The sequence below is a fragment of the Peromyscus californicus genome, unplaced genomic scaffold (genome assembly GCF_007827085.1).
Source record: "Peromyscus californicus insignis strain IS unplaced genomic scaffold, ASM782708v3 Scaffold_4__1_contigs__length_199733344, whole genome shotgun sequence".
Lineage (NCBI taxonomy): Eukaryota > Metazoa > Chordata > Mammalia > Rodentia > Cricetidae > Peromyscus > Peromyscus californicus.
This window is the reverse complement of record NW_026294562.1, coordinates 5,783,879-5,798,708: the sequence shown is the minus strand read 5'-3', so window position 1 is coordinate 5,798,708 and position 14,830 is coordinate 5,783,879. Positions and strand designations below refer to the sequence as shown.

At 46.6% G+C, this 14,830-nt stretch overlaps 1 protein-coding gene across 48 annotated transcripts in view; it reads left to right on the top strand.

Moving 5' to 3' along the window:
• Tcf7l2 (transcription factor 7 like 2) overlaps positions 1–14,830 on the top strand; it is a 193,476-nt gene that overhangs the window by 112,021 nt on the left and 66,625 nt on the right. For 14 of the 48 annotated variants that reach the window (XM_052762448.1, XM_052762450.1, XM_052762452.1 and 11 more), the window contains one exon: positions 11,410–11,550. The exons of the other annotated variants lie outside the window; for them this stretch is intronic. In XM_052762448.1, coding sequence (XP_052618408.1) covers positions 11,410–11,550 — 141 coding nt within the window. The remainder of the gene's footprint in view (positions 1–11,409; positions 11,551–14,830) is intronic. 48 annotated transcript variants of the gene reach the window in all.

Sequence of the window (14,830 nt, the reverse complement as noted above, 5' to 3'; positions counted from 1 at the left end):
GCACTACCACCACAGCTGGTTTACCGAGTGCACACATCTGCTCCTTCTGAGCTGTGTTTTGCTTTAGTATAAGCAAGAATAGTGTGTGTGTGTGTGTGTGTGTGTGTGTGTGTGTGTGTGTGCAGGGAGAATGACATGCTGTTTTCATTTGTCACGACCTTAGCTTCCTACTTATCTAACATTCTTCTTAAAATAAAAGGACCCAACCCCAAACTATCTTTCTACTTCCAGATTACTAAAGCTTACCCCACACCCGACGGTCTAGTGTCAGGGGATGGGAGATGTCTCAGGAGGGAAATGTTTCCCGCACACGCAGGAGGGCCCGCCTTTGATCCACGACACCCAAGTGAAAAGCCGGGCATGGTTGCGCACACTCAGAACCCCAGAGCTGGGGAAATGGAGACCGGGCATGGTTGCGCACACTCAGAACCCCAGAGCTGGGGAGATGGAGATGGACCCTGGAGCACACTGGCCGGCCAGCCTAGCCTAAATAGTGAGTCCAGATCTCAGTGAGAGACTGAAGAGGAAGAAATGAGTGGACGGCTCCTGAGGAATGACACCCAAGGCTGACCTACGGCTTCCACACTCATGTGCCGACACAGGCATCTGCACACACTCACACACAAATGAAAACAATAAATCAAAATTAAAGAATAGTTGCGTGCTATCTTCTGGGATTCGTATTTTGCTTTGTAAATCTCTGCTTAAGAGGGTGCCTATGGACAGTACATCATCAGTTTCCTGGCCCTTCCAAGACACATCTGGGGAAGCAGATGAAAGGTGTAAATTAAGAAAAGCAAGTGTTCGTGGCTCCCACCTTAACCTTCTGTTACGTTAAATGGCTCTGTTGAAGAGGGCTGTCATGGCTCTTGAAAACTTGGGAAAATCCAAGCAAGCAGTGCCATTAGTCACCTTTGGGAGCCCAGGATGTTTGATGTGAAAATTATATGGGCACATCTAATTGGGTGCATTTTCACCCCATAAGATGTGTACTCAAGGGGTGACACTCCCCCTTCCCTTCTTTTTAAGCTAAATTGTTTAATCTGAATTTCATACGGTTTAGAAGAGTTCCAACGAGTCGGCTGCCATTTTTTCGATGTCTTTTGTTTAGCCACACTATTTGTGTGAGCCAACCACACACATCCCTAGACACCCAGGAAGAGCTGGTGATCCCTCCCTTCCTTATGTGAGGGGGTTGAGGGACCTATGATTCTCCACTCATGTCCTATAATTCAGTCTTCTTTCCAGGGTTCCCAGAGCCCACCTAGCAAACAAAGCCCCCACCCCCCCACAGCGTGTGTGTGTGTGTGTGTGTGTGTGTGTGTGTGTGTGTGTGTGTATACCTGTTCTTCCTGTAAAATAGAAAGAATAATTTTTGTCTTGCCTGATTCTCAGAGCTGTACACACATTTCCAGTAAAATGTGTTCAGAGTGAAATAGAAAGCACTCACACAGAGATAAGATAATGGACAATTAAGTTAATTTAAACCCTAGAGTTAACGACAAATCAGTTTATTCATACACCATGGAGTTTACCATTTAAGGCAGAGCAATGATTTTAGTGTATTTATGGTATTGTTCAACTGTCACCACAGTGTTGGACTGTTGTATGCTCCCTCCTGACCACCTCCCCCAGAAAATACTTCCATCAGCTGCCACTCCTGTTCCTCTGTTCTCCTGTCTCTAGACGACCATCACTCCTTTCTTTTTCTATAAAGTTCCTTGTTTTATGCCTTCACTTACCCATGGAAATTATGCAATCTGTGGTCCTTTGTGACTGGCTTTTTTCACTTGGCTCAATGCTTTCAAGATCCAGGTATCATCAAGTATACTAGTACTTCATCCTTTAGCTGACTGAGTAATATTCCATTGTGTAGATAGACTATGTTTTATTTATGAAAAATTTCAAAATTAAAAACCACCACCTAAGCTCATGTTTGTTTAATTTTCAAAACTTCTTTTCTTTTTTAAAGTTAAGGGATATTAGGGAACAAAAATTCCCAAATCTGTGAGGGGCCTGTATATTTCAATGAGTCTGTACCTTGGCAAAGGCTGTCTAGGGCAAATGATGGATGGAGCAAGGAAATTTCAATATTCACAGTCTCTGAAGAATCAAGGCTTACACTCAGTGAAACAGTAGCCACTTTTGGTTAGTCTTTCTGTGGGTTGACTGAAGGTTGAGATGTTGTCTCCAGTGGCTGGAGCATGTCCCCGATAGAACCATTTCTCTTGTGTCTGTGTTTTCTGCTGGCAATCCTTGCTGATGTGCTAATCAGTCAGCTGGCAGCCAGCAGTCTGAGGAGGTGAGAGCTGTGTCCACCCTGGGGAATCTCCTCCTGCTTGGGGGTTCCTTCCTGGTTTTTGTTTCAGGTGGCTGCTTTGAACCCACCGAAGAGTTGAGAGGCATGGCTGTGTTTGTGTTCTGAGAGCAGAGCTGAAGGGGTCTGCTCTTTGGATATTGCTCTTTGGTTGATTGGCTGAAGGAAGGCAGGGTTTCTCCCTTGGTTGATTGGCTGAAGGAAGGCAGGGTCTTGCTCAGGATGGAGTCTGCCTGGGTCAGATGCTCTGATGGCTACCCTCCATATTGCTGGCATTCGTGTCCTGTAAATGTATTGTCTACTTAAGTTACATTATGTGGTGCTGGCTTCATTTTATAGAGCAGGGATGTGGTGATGCAGAGACAGGCAGATAGATCTCTGTGAGTTTGAGGTCAGCCTGGTCGACATAGCAAGTCCTCGGCCAAGCAGAGCTGTAGCTGAGATCCTGTCTCAAAAACAAAACCACCACCACAGAAAAGACTGTAGAGGACTTGCTCAGCATGTACCATGCCTGGTACCACACAAGCCAGGTATGGCAGTGTAGACCTGTAAGCCTAGCATTTGGGAGGTAGAGGCAGGAAGATCAAGCTTGCAAGGCCTTCCTCAGCTCTATGTTGAGCTTAAGCTCTGCCTTAAAACAACAATAAAAATTGGAGCACTGTCTGATCCTTCTACACACACACACACACACACACACACACACACAAGCTCATGTGTGTGTTTGCACACAGAGCTCTCTTTACTAATAAAGATACAAGTATTTGATTAGAAGGAGGTAGGCCAAGACTTGGGCTCTACAGATCCTTTTTTTTTGGCCAGGATTCTCACTTCTTCTTTCCCGCTGAGAATCCCAAATCTCATACGGAAAAGCAGCTGAATCAGATTAGGTCTAACCTGAGCAAACAAACCTGCTTTTGGCCACATCACTATCATCCAAGCCGGGTCTACTCTGGAATCCCCAACCCCCCTGGAATAGGTTCATGGGTAGTAAAGGCAATCTCTCTCCCAATGGCCACACTGGCAGGAGTGGTCCCTCTGTCCCCCGAGGACACTTTTTGGTGGCAAGTATCATTTTGTAGCCAGGGATGCTAACTAATGGAGTTGGCAAGGCTCTCTTTAGATGCTCTTATATGCTCCCATTTTTGTACAAGATATTATCATTCAAGATCAGTCCTGTTGGTGGGAATCATTGTCTTCTGAACATATCCATCTTCAGAGTCTTCTGTCATAATTCCTCCTTTATAGTCTCTCGAACTGACTTTAAAGTTTTTCAGCTTGATGTGCTTCATGACATTAACTTAATGTCTGTGGTGTGTTTCAACCACCATGGTTTGTTTTCATAAGCACCTAGAGACTTTAAATATCATTTTCTCAGAAGTAGCCCCTTGTTCACACAACCATTCAGTTATTAGACCACAAAGACCCACTGGGGATGGTGTCATCAGGAAGCATTTAGTGAAAAGTAAGTAGTACGTTATTACCTAATGCTAATAACTGGTTAGTGGAATGGGAAAAGAGGACCCATATTTGGGGTTCCCATGGCTAACAATTTGTGGGTTCTTCAAACACTTCCAGGATGAATTCCAGGGTTCTTCTAGAAGTCTGTCATTTGCATTTTAAAGCATTTGACTCTGTTGATGGAGGAGAGGGGGTTGTTCATCAATAGCAGCTTATTTAGCAAGGCTATCTAAATGTCCTTGTGCGGGGGGAATGAGACTCCTAATCTGTCCACTCTGTTTTCTACTTCTCAGTTCCGTTGTAGGCAGATTACTCTCCCTTTATGAAGAACAATTTAGTTTTTAAAGAGAAGATTTCCCCGCAGGCAGCACAGATTCTGAATAGGTCTTCTTACTCCCATGGCCATGGCTGTCTCAAGACTGTTGGAGGTATTCAACTTGCAGCTCATGGATACACACACCCCAGAATAGCTGTTAATGTGGCCTAACACAAGCCTGAACTTAAACTGCAGTTTTAAAAACTCAACTCCATAGTTCTCCACGTGGACGCTGTGAATGACAGCTGTTGCAATATCAAAAGCTTGGCCATCTGTAGATACTCCCTCGCAAAGCTGGCCTGGGAGAAAGAGCTCCCTCTGTCCACAGCAAGTACTACATGGTGTGCGCTTTATCAGCTGGACGCCCAAGCTCTCTGCAGCCTGTAGTTCTTTAAAGCTGAGCTGATGGCTCAAGTTCTTCCACAGTGGGTCATTACTGAGGAAGGACTTGAGCCCGAGGGTTAGGCTTGAGTGTGTCCTCCTCGATCATGGTCTTACAGGAGTATTTGCTTACCTAGAGAGATGACATCACTAAGAACAGGGACACCAGGTTCCAAATGGGGGTACGGGACGTGGAAGTGAGAGATGCTATTCTTCTCATCTGCTTGAGGTTTGTGGAGCTCTCATACCATCCTAGAGAGCAGAAAGGAACTTCACATGGGTGTCAACTAGGGTCTGGGATGTGAGACTTGGTATTGCAGCCAGGCCTGGGCCTCTTCGACCCTGATTTATTGATTTTCACATGCTCTGGCTGCTTTCTCAAGTCTGGGCAAAGCTATGGCTCCCACTTCAGCTTGTTACCTTTTATACAATGAAGGCCTTGACCTCCAGGGTTAGAGCTAATTTGGTGTTGATAGCAGATGAAAGAGTAAAAATACCCCTTTACTCAAAATAACTCCAATAACCCTCCCCTTCTTTCCGAACCATCCCAGACTCTTAAAACCACACACACACACACACACACACACACACACACACACACACACACACACACACACACCTATGTTATATCCTTGTTTTCTTCCTGGTATATGATAAAATACATCATATCTCCAACTTCTCAATATTTCATAGCTAGATTTGTTTTCCAAAGATGGGATGGGGAGAACAAGCCGTCAAAACTTTGTTTTATCCCGGGAGGACCTTTGGGATGCCGTCATCGCTTCACATTCTTGTGCCTTCCCTGGCCATGTAGAACGTTTGTATAGCAAAGTCCATCTTCATCCTGCATTGCCTTTTCGCCTTGACTGCAGCTGTCTGCCTCCAGGTAGATACCTTCTTCTCATGTAATGGCCGTGAGCAGAGAGGAGGAGACGTGGGGCTTTTGGACTTGTAGCTTCATTGACAGGACACACTGAGCCACTGTCGGTCTTATCTGTCCCTGTGTGAAGCTGAGGAGGTTACAGAGTGCTGAGATCATTAAGTGTGAAGATGGCTGGGCTCCCACATTTCCGTGGGAGTGCCTCATTCCATTTGGACTTTTGCCTCCTCTCTAAGTTTGGGTATGTGAAGGCCCAGGTGGACATTGTTCCCATATCCATTGACCTTATTGATGGTCACTCCATGCCAGTTAATGCCTGTAGACGAATTTCTAAATGGTCTTATTAAATAAAAGACACGGAGCCAGAAATTTGGATTAAAGCCTGAGAGAAAGATCAGAGGAATAGAACAAGCCATGAGCTAACCTCACCTCACCAACCCCACAGCTTCCAAAGAGAGCTTCTTCCTGTATACTCACGCTTCTATGCCTTTTCTATTCTGTTCTGCAAGGAGCTCTCGTAGCCCAGCTACCTCACTTCCTCTTCCTACACAGCTCTGTCACTTTTTGTCTGTCTGTACAGACCTCCAGACCTCTATGGTTGGTACTGGGATTAAAGGCATGTGTCACCACCCTTGGCTCTGTTCCCAGTGTGGCCTTGAACACACAGAGATTCTGCCTGCTAAGTGATAGGGTTAAGGGCATGTGCTACCACTGCCTGAATTCTTTGTTTACTTATAATGGCTGGCCTTTTCCCTCTGATCTCCAGGCAAGCTTTATTTATTAAAGCACAAATAAAATATCACCACAAATGCCAATTCTGAGTGGGGTGCTTGAGTGGCAGGGACATGTACACTTGAAGAGGGAGAGGCTATGTATATGGCCTGAACATTTGTCTGTCCTGACTTTGAGACTTCCTTTTCCATGATTCTGTCCTGACTGACCAGGCATGCAGTCATGCACATGTGTGGGCCATGCACACGTGTGTGTACCCACTCACACCAACTCACATTTTTGGAAAATTACTGATGGAAAAATGTTGCATGTGTTTGCATGTTAATAATGGTACCTGGGTTTGGGGATGAACTGGGCTTGTTTTTAATGATAAAAATGGTAGTTTGCCTGGAGGCTGGGTTATATATGCTCTGCCTCCACTGTAAGTGGTTAGAACATTGTTCAAATGTAATTAGTTCCCATCCAAGCTACCCCATCATCTAAGGTGAAAGTTGTTCATGGTGCTTGAAGTCAGGTGCGCATGACCCAGGAAGACCTTCTGCTTCTCTCCAAGGTGATATTTTTGTGTATGTGGGTTGTTCGTACGGTTGGATGGCTGCTAATGTTTTCTATTGGCCTTGTTTGTATGAAAGCTTATATATATATGTGTGTGTATATAGGACACAAAAATGAGGATTCCTCCCATTAACTTGTATTACTTTGCTTGTTTTTGTTAACTGGCCCTTGTTGGTATCTCTGTTAAATTGATTATTTATTTCTATGAAGATGTAACATTTTCTCAGAGGGCCCTGAAGTGCTGGTGTTTTAAAATCTGGGTTTTAGTTTCATCTCTTCCCACCTCCACACCCCAGGTATATGAACTTGGACAGGCTTACGGATCTGCAGACTGATTGCAAGATTTGTCCCATGGTCAGGCTCTGCTCTCCCTTAGAGACTTGTGGGTGCTCTCTCTCCACTTGCAGTGGAGGAGAAAATGGCCCAGAATTCAACCATATATATTAGGGTTCAGCCAAGACAGACCCGAGTGAATGCTGTGTAGGGCATAGAAAGTGATTTGGCATCAGGAGCTACTCCACACATGAAGCTGGGAAGTCTGAGTGTCTGAGATTGACACCCAGGACACCCAGGAGGACCGAAGGCAGCATCCTGGTTTGTCAAAGAACCAGGGACTAGCAGAGGGGGTGGTTGATGTCCTTCTGCAGCCCAGGGCCTCTATACTTCGGAAGGAGTTGTGTTTTAGCCATGCTCAAAGGAAGTTAGGCCAGAGGAATTCTTTCTTCCATCCAGGGCTCTGTTTTCTGGTTTCTGCAGGCCTTCATCTGTGGGCACAAGGAGCCTACCCATACTAGGGAATACCCATACTAGTCCATCCACTCGAATGTTAAACTCATCCAAAACACATCAGAATTTGTTTTTCTTTTGTTTATTTATTTATTTTTTTGATTTTATTTTTTCTTGCCCCTCCTCCCTGGCAAAACAGGGTTTGTCTGTGTAGCCCTGGCTGTCCTGGAACTCAGGCTGCAGACCAGGCCAACCTCAGACTCAGAGATCCTCCTGCCTCTGCTCCCCAGTACTGGGATTAAAGGTGTGTACCATCACTACCCTCATTTTATTTTTTCTTGAGTCAGGGATTGAACTGAGGGTCTTGAACATGTTAGACCTCCATTGAGCCACATACATCCCAAGCCAAGAATAATGTTTGCGCAAGTATCTGGACACCCTGTGCACAATCCAGTCGAACAAACATGTGAAATTAACTAAAGACACAGAGCCAATAGGAGGTACATATAGTTCATGTTGTACATATAATAAAAAGAGTCTTCATATAAGGAATTGGCTTGCACAGTTATGAAGGCTGGGACTTTTCTGGAGCCAAAAGTAAAGCTTAAGCCCCCCTCCCCCACAGCTTAGTAGATTGATTCAGATTCCAATAGCAAACAGTTGTTGGCCAATTTCACTCTGATATTATTCAATGCAATATGTTTCTGAATGTTTCAGTGTTTTTAGAGCTTGTTGGTTTTTTCAGTTTTGTTTTGTTTTTTAAATTGTTGTCCAGCTCTTTTTCTCTGTATTTCCCATTTGTGTGCGTACGTGCGTGCATGCATGCATGCATGCCTGTGTGTGTGTGTGAGTGTGTGGGCGTTTCCCAGTAAAGCAGTTTGTATATTTGAACTTGCTGGCTTCCATTTTATCACATGACTTTGACTATCACCAGCATCTTATGGAAGGAGGCAGTAAGGTCACAAGGAAGTATGATATCGGAATATGCAAATACTGCTGGACTTGTGGGCGTTTCCTGTAGCTGTGTACAGATCTGCCTAACACACCATGTTGTTAGGTGTTAGGCAACTAAGCCCTCCGTCCCCTCCAGCCTGCCTTCCGTATTAGCATGCTACATGCTACAGCCCCTTAATTCTGTCTTCCTTCTCTGGAAGAAACGTCCCTTCAGAAATCCACCCACATCTAGGCAGTGTTTTCCCGAGCCAGGGCCACTGCCAAGGATATGCGGCTCCCACTTCTGGATCCACATTCCCAGTTTGGTCAGGCCTGCAGTGGCTTCGATGGGGACTCTAGAGGCCAGAAGGAGAGCAGGGCGGCTCTGCCCCGTGTGTGGTAGACCTCTCAGGTGCCCTCCAACCCTGAGGCAGGAGGGAGCTCACAGGCCTGCGCTTACTTCTCTACAGTGTCTGACCCCTTTCTCTTCACTTTACCACTTAATGGTGGACAGTTCCTGAGCTCAGTCCACCATGACTGAAGTGCTCTATTCCCAATTTCTTCTTCTCTCTTCATCCCTAAGGCAAGCTGCCTGAGAACATGAATATGCAGATGTCTAACTGAAAAGTCCAGGGGAAGGAGACGGCTCCTGTGGCTGGATCCAGGGGCCCTTTGCTCTGCTGTCGTCCTCCAAGTTGACTTCATTACACAGAAGCTTATTCAAGTCCAGAGAGATCTTACCTTTGCCCTTCAGTGTCGGTGATTCAGTTTTGAGTCGGCATCTGTGTTACTGTGTGCGGGGTGGGTGCACACGAAGCAAACCTGTCCACACCTCAAGCTGGGGCAGCAATGCACTCTACCTAAGCTAGCTTCACAGAGTCAGGCTAGTGTCTCCTAAATAATGTAAGATTTTATTACTGGAGAAACCAGGAAAGGCCGTGGAACACAGAACCCAGCAGCTGCTGGGATCAGCATTCATCATTCTTAGCACCCGCTTGAGCTTTGTGCTCCTCGCCTGCAAAGCCCTTCCCTTCCCTTATGTTCATGTGTACGTCCAGAGCTTCCTCCGACTTCTACATCCTAACATTTTTAAGGAGTTTATAATTCATTCTATTCTATGACAATATTAGAAATGAATGTCTTAAAGACATTGGATAAAGTGGGGATAAGGTGAATCCTGCAAGTTCAAAGCTGTTGGCTCATCAGAGACAGGGAATATGACCACCAAATTTGGCTCTGAGATTCCCTGACTCCTAAGCATGGGAGGAAAAGTATCTAGGGTTATAGATAGAGGTGTGGGGGCGGGGGAGAGGTTCCTCTAAGAGGATGGGATGGGCGGCGAGGAAGCATCCATGGAAGGTAACAGAGACAATGTACTTGAAGGCAGCCCTGCTCACTGTGTACCGCTCCTATTTCTTTTCCAAGCTCCCTTCTCCAGCCCCTTGCCCCTGGGATACTTGCTTTTGTGGTCGTTCTTTGTTAGCCAACAAAGCAAGGAGATAAGCATTAAGCCCTCACATTGCTGGCCTCCTTCCAGCAACACCTGGAGAGTTCACCGTGCTGCCCTTGAAGGCGGCACTCAGGTGAGTCCGTGCCGTAGACACAGCTGATACGGTCCCCTCCACTGTAAAGCTGGGCTGATCTTTCAGATGGGCTCACACGTCCTGTGACTCATCCCATTTACCAGTGAGTACCGTGAAGATCCTGCTTCCCAGATGGACATCAGACAGCCCCATAATAGCCAGTCAGTGCTCCTGCTGGCCCTTAGCTGTTGTTCCTGGACAGGTCCCCAGTGTCCAGCAGTTGGTAGCCCTTTGTCACCTGGGGAGCTCAGTTTGCCTGTGGATGGCTATAATACCTGAAAGCAACCCAGAGCGTATGGAAAGATGGTGTTATGATGGCCTTGTAGGCTGCTCCAGGGTGTGGCTCCCAATCTTTATTTTTATTGATTTGTCTTCCAGAATTATCTGTAGTCATCTGGGCTAGGTGAGTTTACTCAGTCCATTTTTTCTTTGCAATGAACATAAAAAGGTATCGTTACCCTCTTCCTTCCCTCCCTCCCTCCATGCTGGGGATAGAGCTCAATGGCAGAGCTCTCACATAGCATGTGTAAGACCCTGGGTTCAACCCCCAGGAGCACCAGTCAACCAACCAACAAACCTGAGAAAACCAGAATGGCATTTGTTCTTTTGAAGTAGCCCTTCTTCACACCCCTAAATTCTATCTCTAAATTCTCTACCTTGTAAATGGAGCTGTAACAAACTTCTGACCAGGCATGTGGGTCTACACAGCGGCCGTTTGCTGGAGTTGACTAAGCACAGTCCATACTGTCCCTCTAGCTGTGTGACCTTGGGCATGCTCCTTAACGTCTCTGAGTCAGTTTCCTCCTCTGTGAAATAGGCAGAAGATTCTTGCCCCATGTGGTGGTTGTGGGAGTTAATGGGTAGTCAGCACGACCCTCTCTAGGGCCTGGGTGGAGAAGGCAGCTTTGGGGACCTGATACCTATTGAGTAGACTTTCCTTCAGCACACTTCCTGAACACATGGGGTGTGCAGCTCCTGATCCATGGAGGGGTCCCGGGGGGTGCTAACACGTCTTCTCTTAGAAGGCTGCAGTGTAAGAGAACAAAGAAGTGTTAAGACAGGAGCCCCAACAGCTCAAGTAGTGAGTGCAGTCCTACATGAGAGTGTATCACTGTAAGGTATACATGCCTGTCAAGTACGTATGAGTCCAAGGTGCAAACACCAGCAAACCCACTAAGTTTCTCCTGATGGAAACTTCAGTAAGGTAAGTTAAGAGAGAAGGCACAGCCAGGTGGCCGGTTGCTTAGAGGAAGGAGCAACTGTGTATGGCAGGGGATAGTGTGTTTAGGGCTGGGCATGGTGGGGAGGGATGTAGCAGGCAGGCTGCATGAGGAAGTTGTGTTTGCGATGTCTCTCAGGGACCCCAGCTGCATGGCAGGGAGGCGTGGAGAGTTCGGGGCTCCTTTGGTTGTGGGGCGTCTAGGGAAATGGGTTAGGTGGAGAGTCAGGCTGGGGGCTGTATGTGCCTTGGTGACTCGGCCCTCTCCCTGCCAAGCCTCACTCTGTCCCCCTTTCTTCCTGGCAGCAGAGCCCCCTCCCTTGCTGCACTCAGGGACATGCCTGTCAGCACTTCTACCCCCCCTCAGACTTCACTGTCAGCACGCAAGTCTTCAGGGACATGAAAAGCAGCCACTCCTTACAAAAGGTTGGGGAGCCCTGGTGTCTGGAGGTAGGTCTCGGAGCAGAATGACGGTATGAGATGAGCCAGCCCTGAAATGAAGCCACCCATCCAAAGTTTACCTCACATGAGGGCAGGGCCCATGCTTCCACCTTCATCCCCGAATTCTCCTTGAGTCACTTTCATTCCAGGTGCCATGATGTCTGGCCATACTGACCACTGATAGGGAAATCATAGCCATAAAGTTGCCACTTTACAAGAAGAGGGTGGAGGCCATGCCGGAGTGGATGCAGGATGCCCAGCTGGCTCGTAAAGGCCACGTGACCCAGTGTCACACGCAAGAATGCACATTATTCCATCAGACTTGAACCTAGAAAGCAATTTCCTGGGGCTCTTTATGGCTCCCACTGGAAGGGAAGCTATTGGCTCAACTTTGCCATTGCTACTAGCAATTAGCAGTCTATAGTATAGATTTTCTTTTCAAATTCAGGGTGCTGAGAAATGCCTCCCACCTCACAAGATCCCTGGCTAGCCGAGGCAGGCACAGCCCCATGACTGCTCCCAGATGTTCTCCAAGGACAGGAAGCATTGTTAATTTCCTTTAAATAATTCAATGCAATGTCAATACCCCACGCGACTCTGTGCTCCGGGAGTGACAGCTCTCTTCAAATTAGTAGTCCCAAGAATAAAGAACTTCCAGAACATTCTTTCATCTTCAGGAAAGCAAACATCAATGCAGACTTTCAAAAAAAAAATTAAAGTAACTCTTAGATTTAGATAGAAGATGATGTTTTGGTTTTCATGAATATTCACAAGCCAATTAGTGGAGTCTTTTAAAACCAATAATTGTGTCCCTACTAGGTGCTGAGTGTATGCTGTATGTTAGAGGGTACTGGGTTAGAAAATAGAGTTTCTCTAGTGGGCAGAATGAGCACCTGGAGAGAGATGGAGCATGCACACATATGTCTTGCCTCTAGAGAGGGAAATTGCAGAAGAAGTCATGTTAAAACCCTTGTTCTACTTAAGAAACAGTAAACAGCCATTTAGGAGAACCAGAGACACGTAGAAAAACATGTAGAAGGCACGTCACACCCAGCCCCTCATACGACCTGTTGATCATCTCGTTTTTGATGAGTTTCTTTAGCCATGCATGTTCACAGACTTCAGAAGCATTGATGTTGGGGTCGTACTGACACCGTTTTGTGTTCTCTTCTCTCCCGCCGTAACGGCAAGGAATGCTCTCCTTTGTTACAGCATATGCTAGGAAGACCCTACGTTCGGGTCCTTGGAATTCCTGTGCTCTAACCATTACTCTTCATTCAAGTGGGGATAAAACAGATGGGTGTTCTGAGGGCTTTGAACCTCTCCTGCTCCCTTACCTCTGACATGCCTGTGATTGGACTGTACGTACACTCTGATTACCTGCTGTGTGTGTGCAAGTGTTTAGCTGGTTCAGCGTGGCAGGGCACCGAGGCTTCCACTCTGAAGTGGCTGTGACCTGGTGGAAGCTTTTCTTAGCAAATCCTGCCTGGTCAGCTTTTCCTAAGCCTAGTAGCTCATTCTGACTCTCAAGGATAAGGCTACCCCACCAGGCCCGGCAGATTAGGCTAGCCCACCTGGCCTGGCAAAAGGTAATTCGTTAACCTTTGGTCAGAGTTGGGACATGGATAAAGGAGCACCAGGTGCCTGTTCTAATATGAGGAAATGGAATAGAAAGACTGGCTCTCTTCCTTGTAGCTCAAGATTTGCAGGAGCCGATTAGAACCCTGGCGCCAGAGACTGTGAACATTTCTTCTGCTTGTCCTTAGTACAGAAAAAAACAAAAAGCCTGATGAAGGATAAACCCACAGATTGTGACTAGGCCAGGCACAAAGGTGCTGATTATGAACGTTACCAAACTGCTCTCTGCCTCGGTTTCCCTATCCTATAGATAGGCGTGTACAAAACCAGTGTATGTGAGAGAGCTATGAACGTTACCATACTGCTCTCTGCCTCGGCTTATGTTTAACATGGCTAGTACTCACCACTCCAGGAATTCTGGTGGAGTGTGAAAACTCTGACCTGTGGTGTGAGCACTCTAGAAATGACTCGAGGGAGCCAGACGATTGGCAGTCTGCACACAGCAAGCCCCGAGTCTGTCACCTCGATTGGCAAGGCTCTCGCTTCTCCTTGATGCAATGCCTGGATGTGTAAAAAGCCTGGTAATGGAATACTGGCCAGGCTTGCTCCACTGGGTACCCAGGGAGATCCTTTGACATTTCACACAGACTTCCTGTGGCCCTGCATGACTGTAAAGGATTGTACTACTGTATTAACTCTTTGGACCCCAACAGCAGCCTTAAGAGGCAGCGCTGCACACGCCCATTCCGCAAATAGAGGTAACTGAGCAAGAGCCATGGAGCAGCTTAAGATCACACAGCTAGAGAGTGGGTGCCATAAAATGCTGCTAATGACAGATTGCTGTTGTTCATGGTTCAGTATTTTCTCCACTTTCCAGAGGGAGGGTGCATTTGATCCTGTTTGCCACCCCGCATTCTTGGGAATTGCAGTAAGTGTCTCAGTTAGGAGATATTCCACATCATCTCTGATCAACACCCATTGTCCTCCTGTCCTCCTCTTGTTGTTCGGCGGAGGTCCTAACCTTTGCCGTCTCTTCCCTTAGGGAATTCAGTAGATAGACGGGTTGAGTAAATATGACTAAGAAAGTCAACACCCACCTGGGCAGGCATGAGTCACTTCTTTCTAGTTAGCTATTCACGTACATTTTAAAGCTGGCCACACAAACTCACTGCACTGGGGCTGTGAATAGTGACAATGACAGGGTGTGACACAGCATAACTGCCTTCAGATAAAAGCGTTTTTCCTGGAATTGCTTAGTCACTACCATGCCACCGAAATACCTGCAGACAAACTTCTCAACTAGTTTTTGTCAGAAGCCTTCTCTCCGTCACTGTGTCCTTCCTCTTTGGGGGGCGGTCTATAAACTTTCCCAGTCGGTGACTGGGGACTACTAAAATGGTACACTCACTCTGTCTATTCAGCTTTTATTTTTATTTTTGGTTGACTTGCCCTCTGGCTAGCATGGAGCCTTTTTTTACTTCATTTTTAGGTGTGTGTTTTCAGAAAGGACCAGATTAGGGATGTGCCTTACTCCTTAGCCTCACAACCTACACATGTAAGGGGGAAAGCCGGTGCTGCTCACAAAGCCAGCGTGGAGACAGGGAGCTGACCAGTTGGAGAGAGGAAATGAAACTGTTCTTAGGTTTATTAGACCACATCCTATAAGTCTGTGGCTTCTTACATGTCTGATTTCTAAAAAGCATGGCGGCAC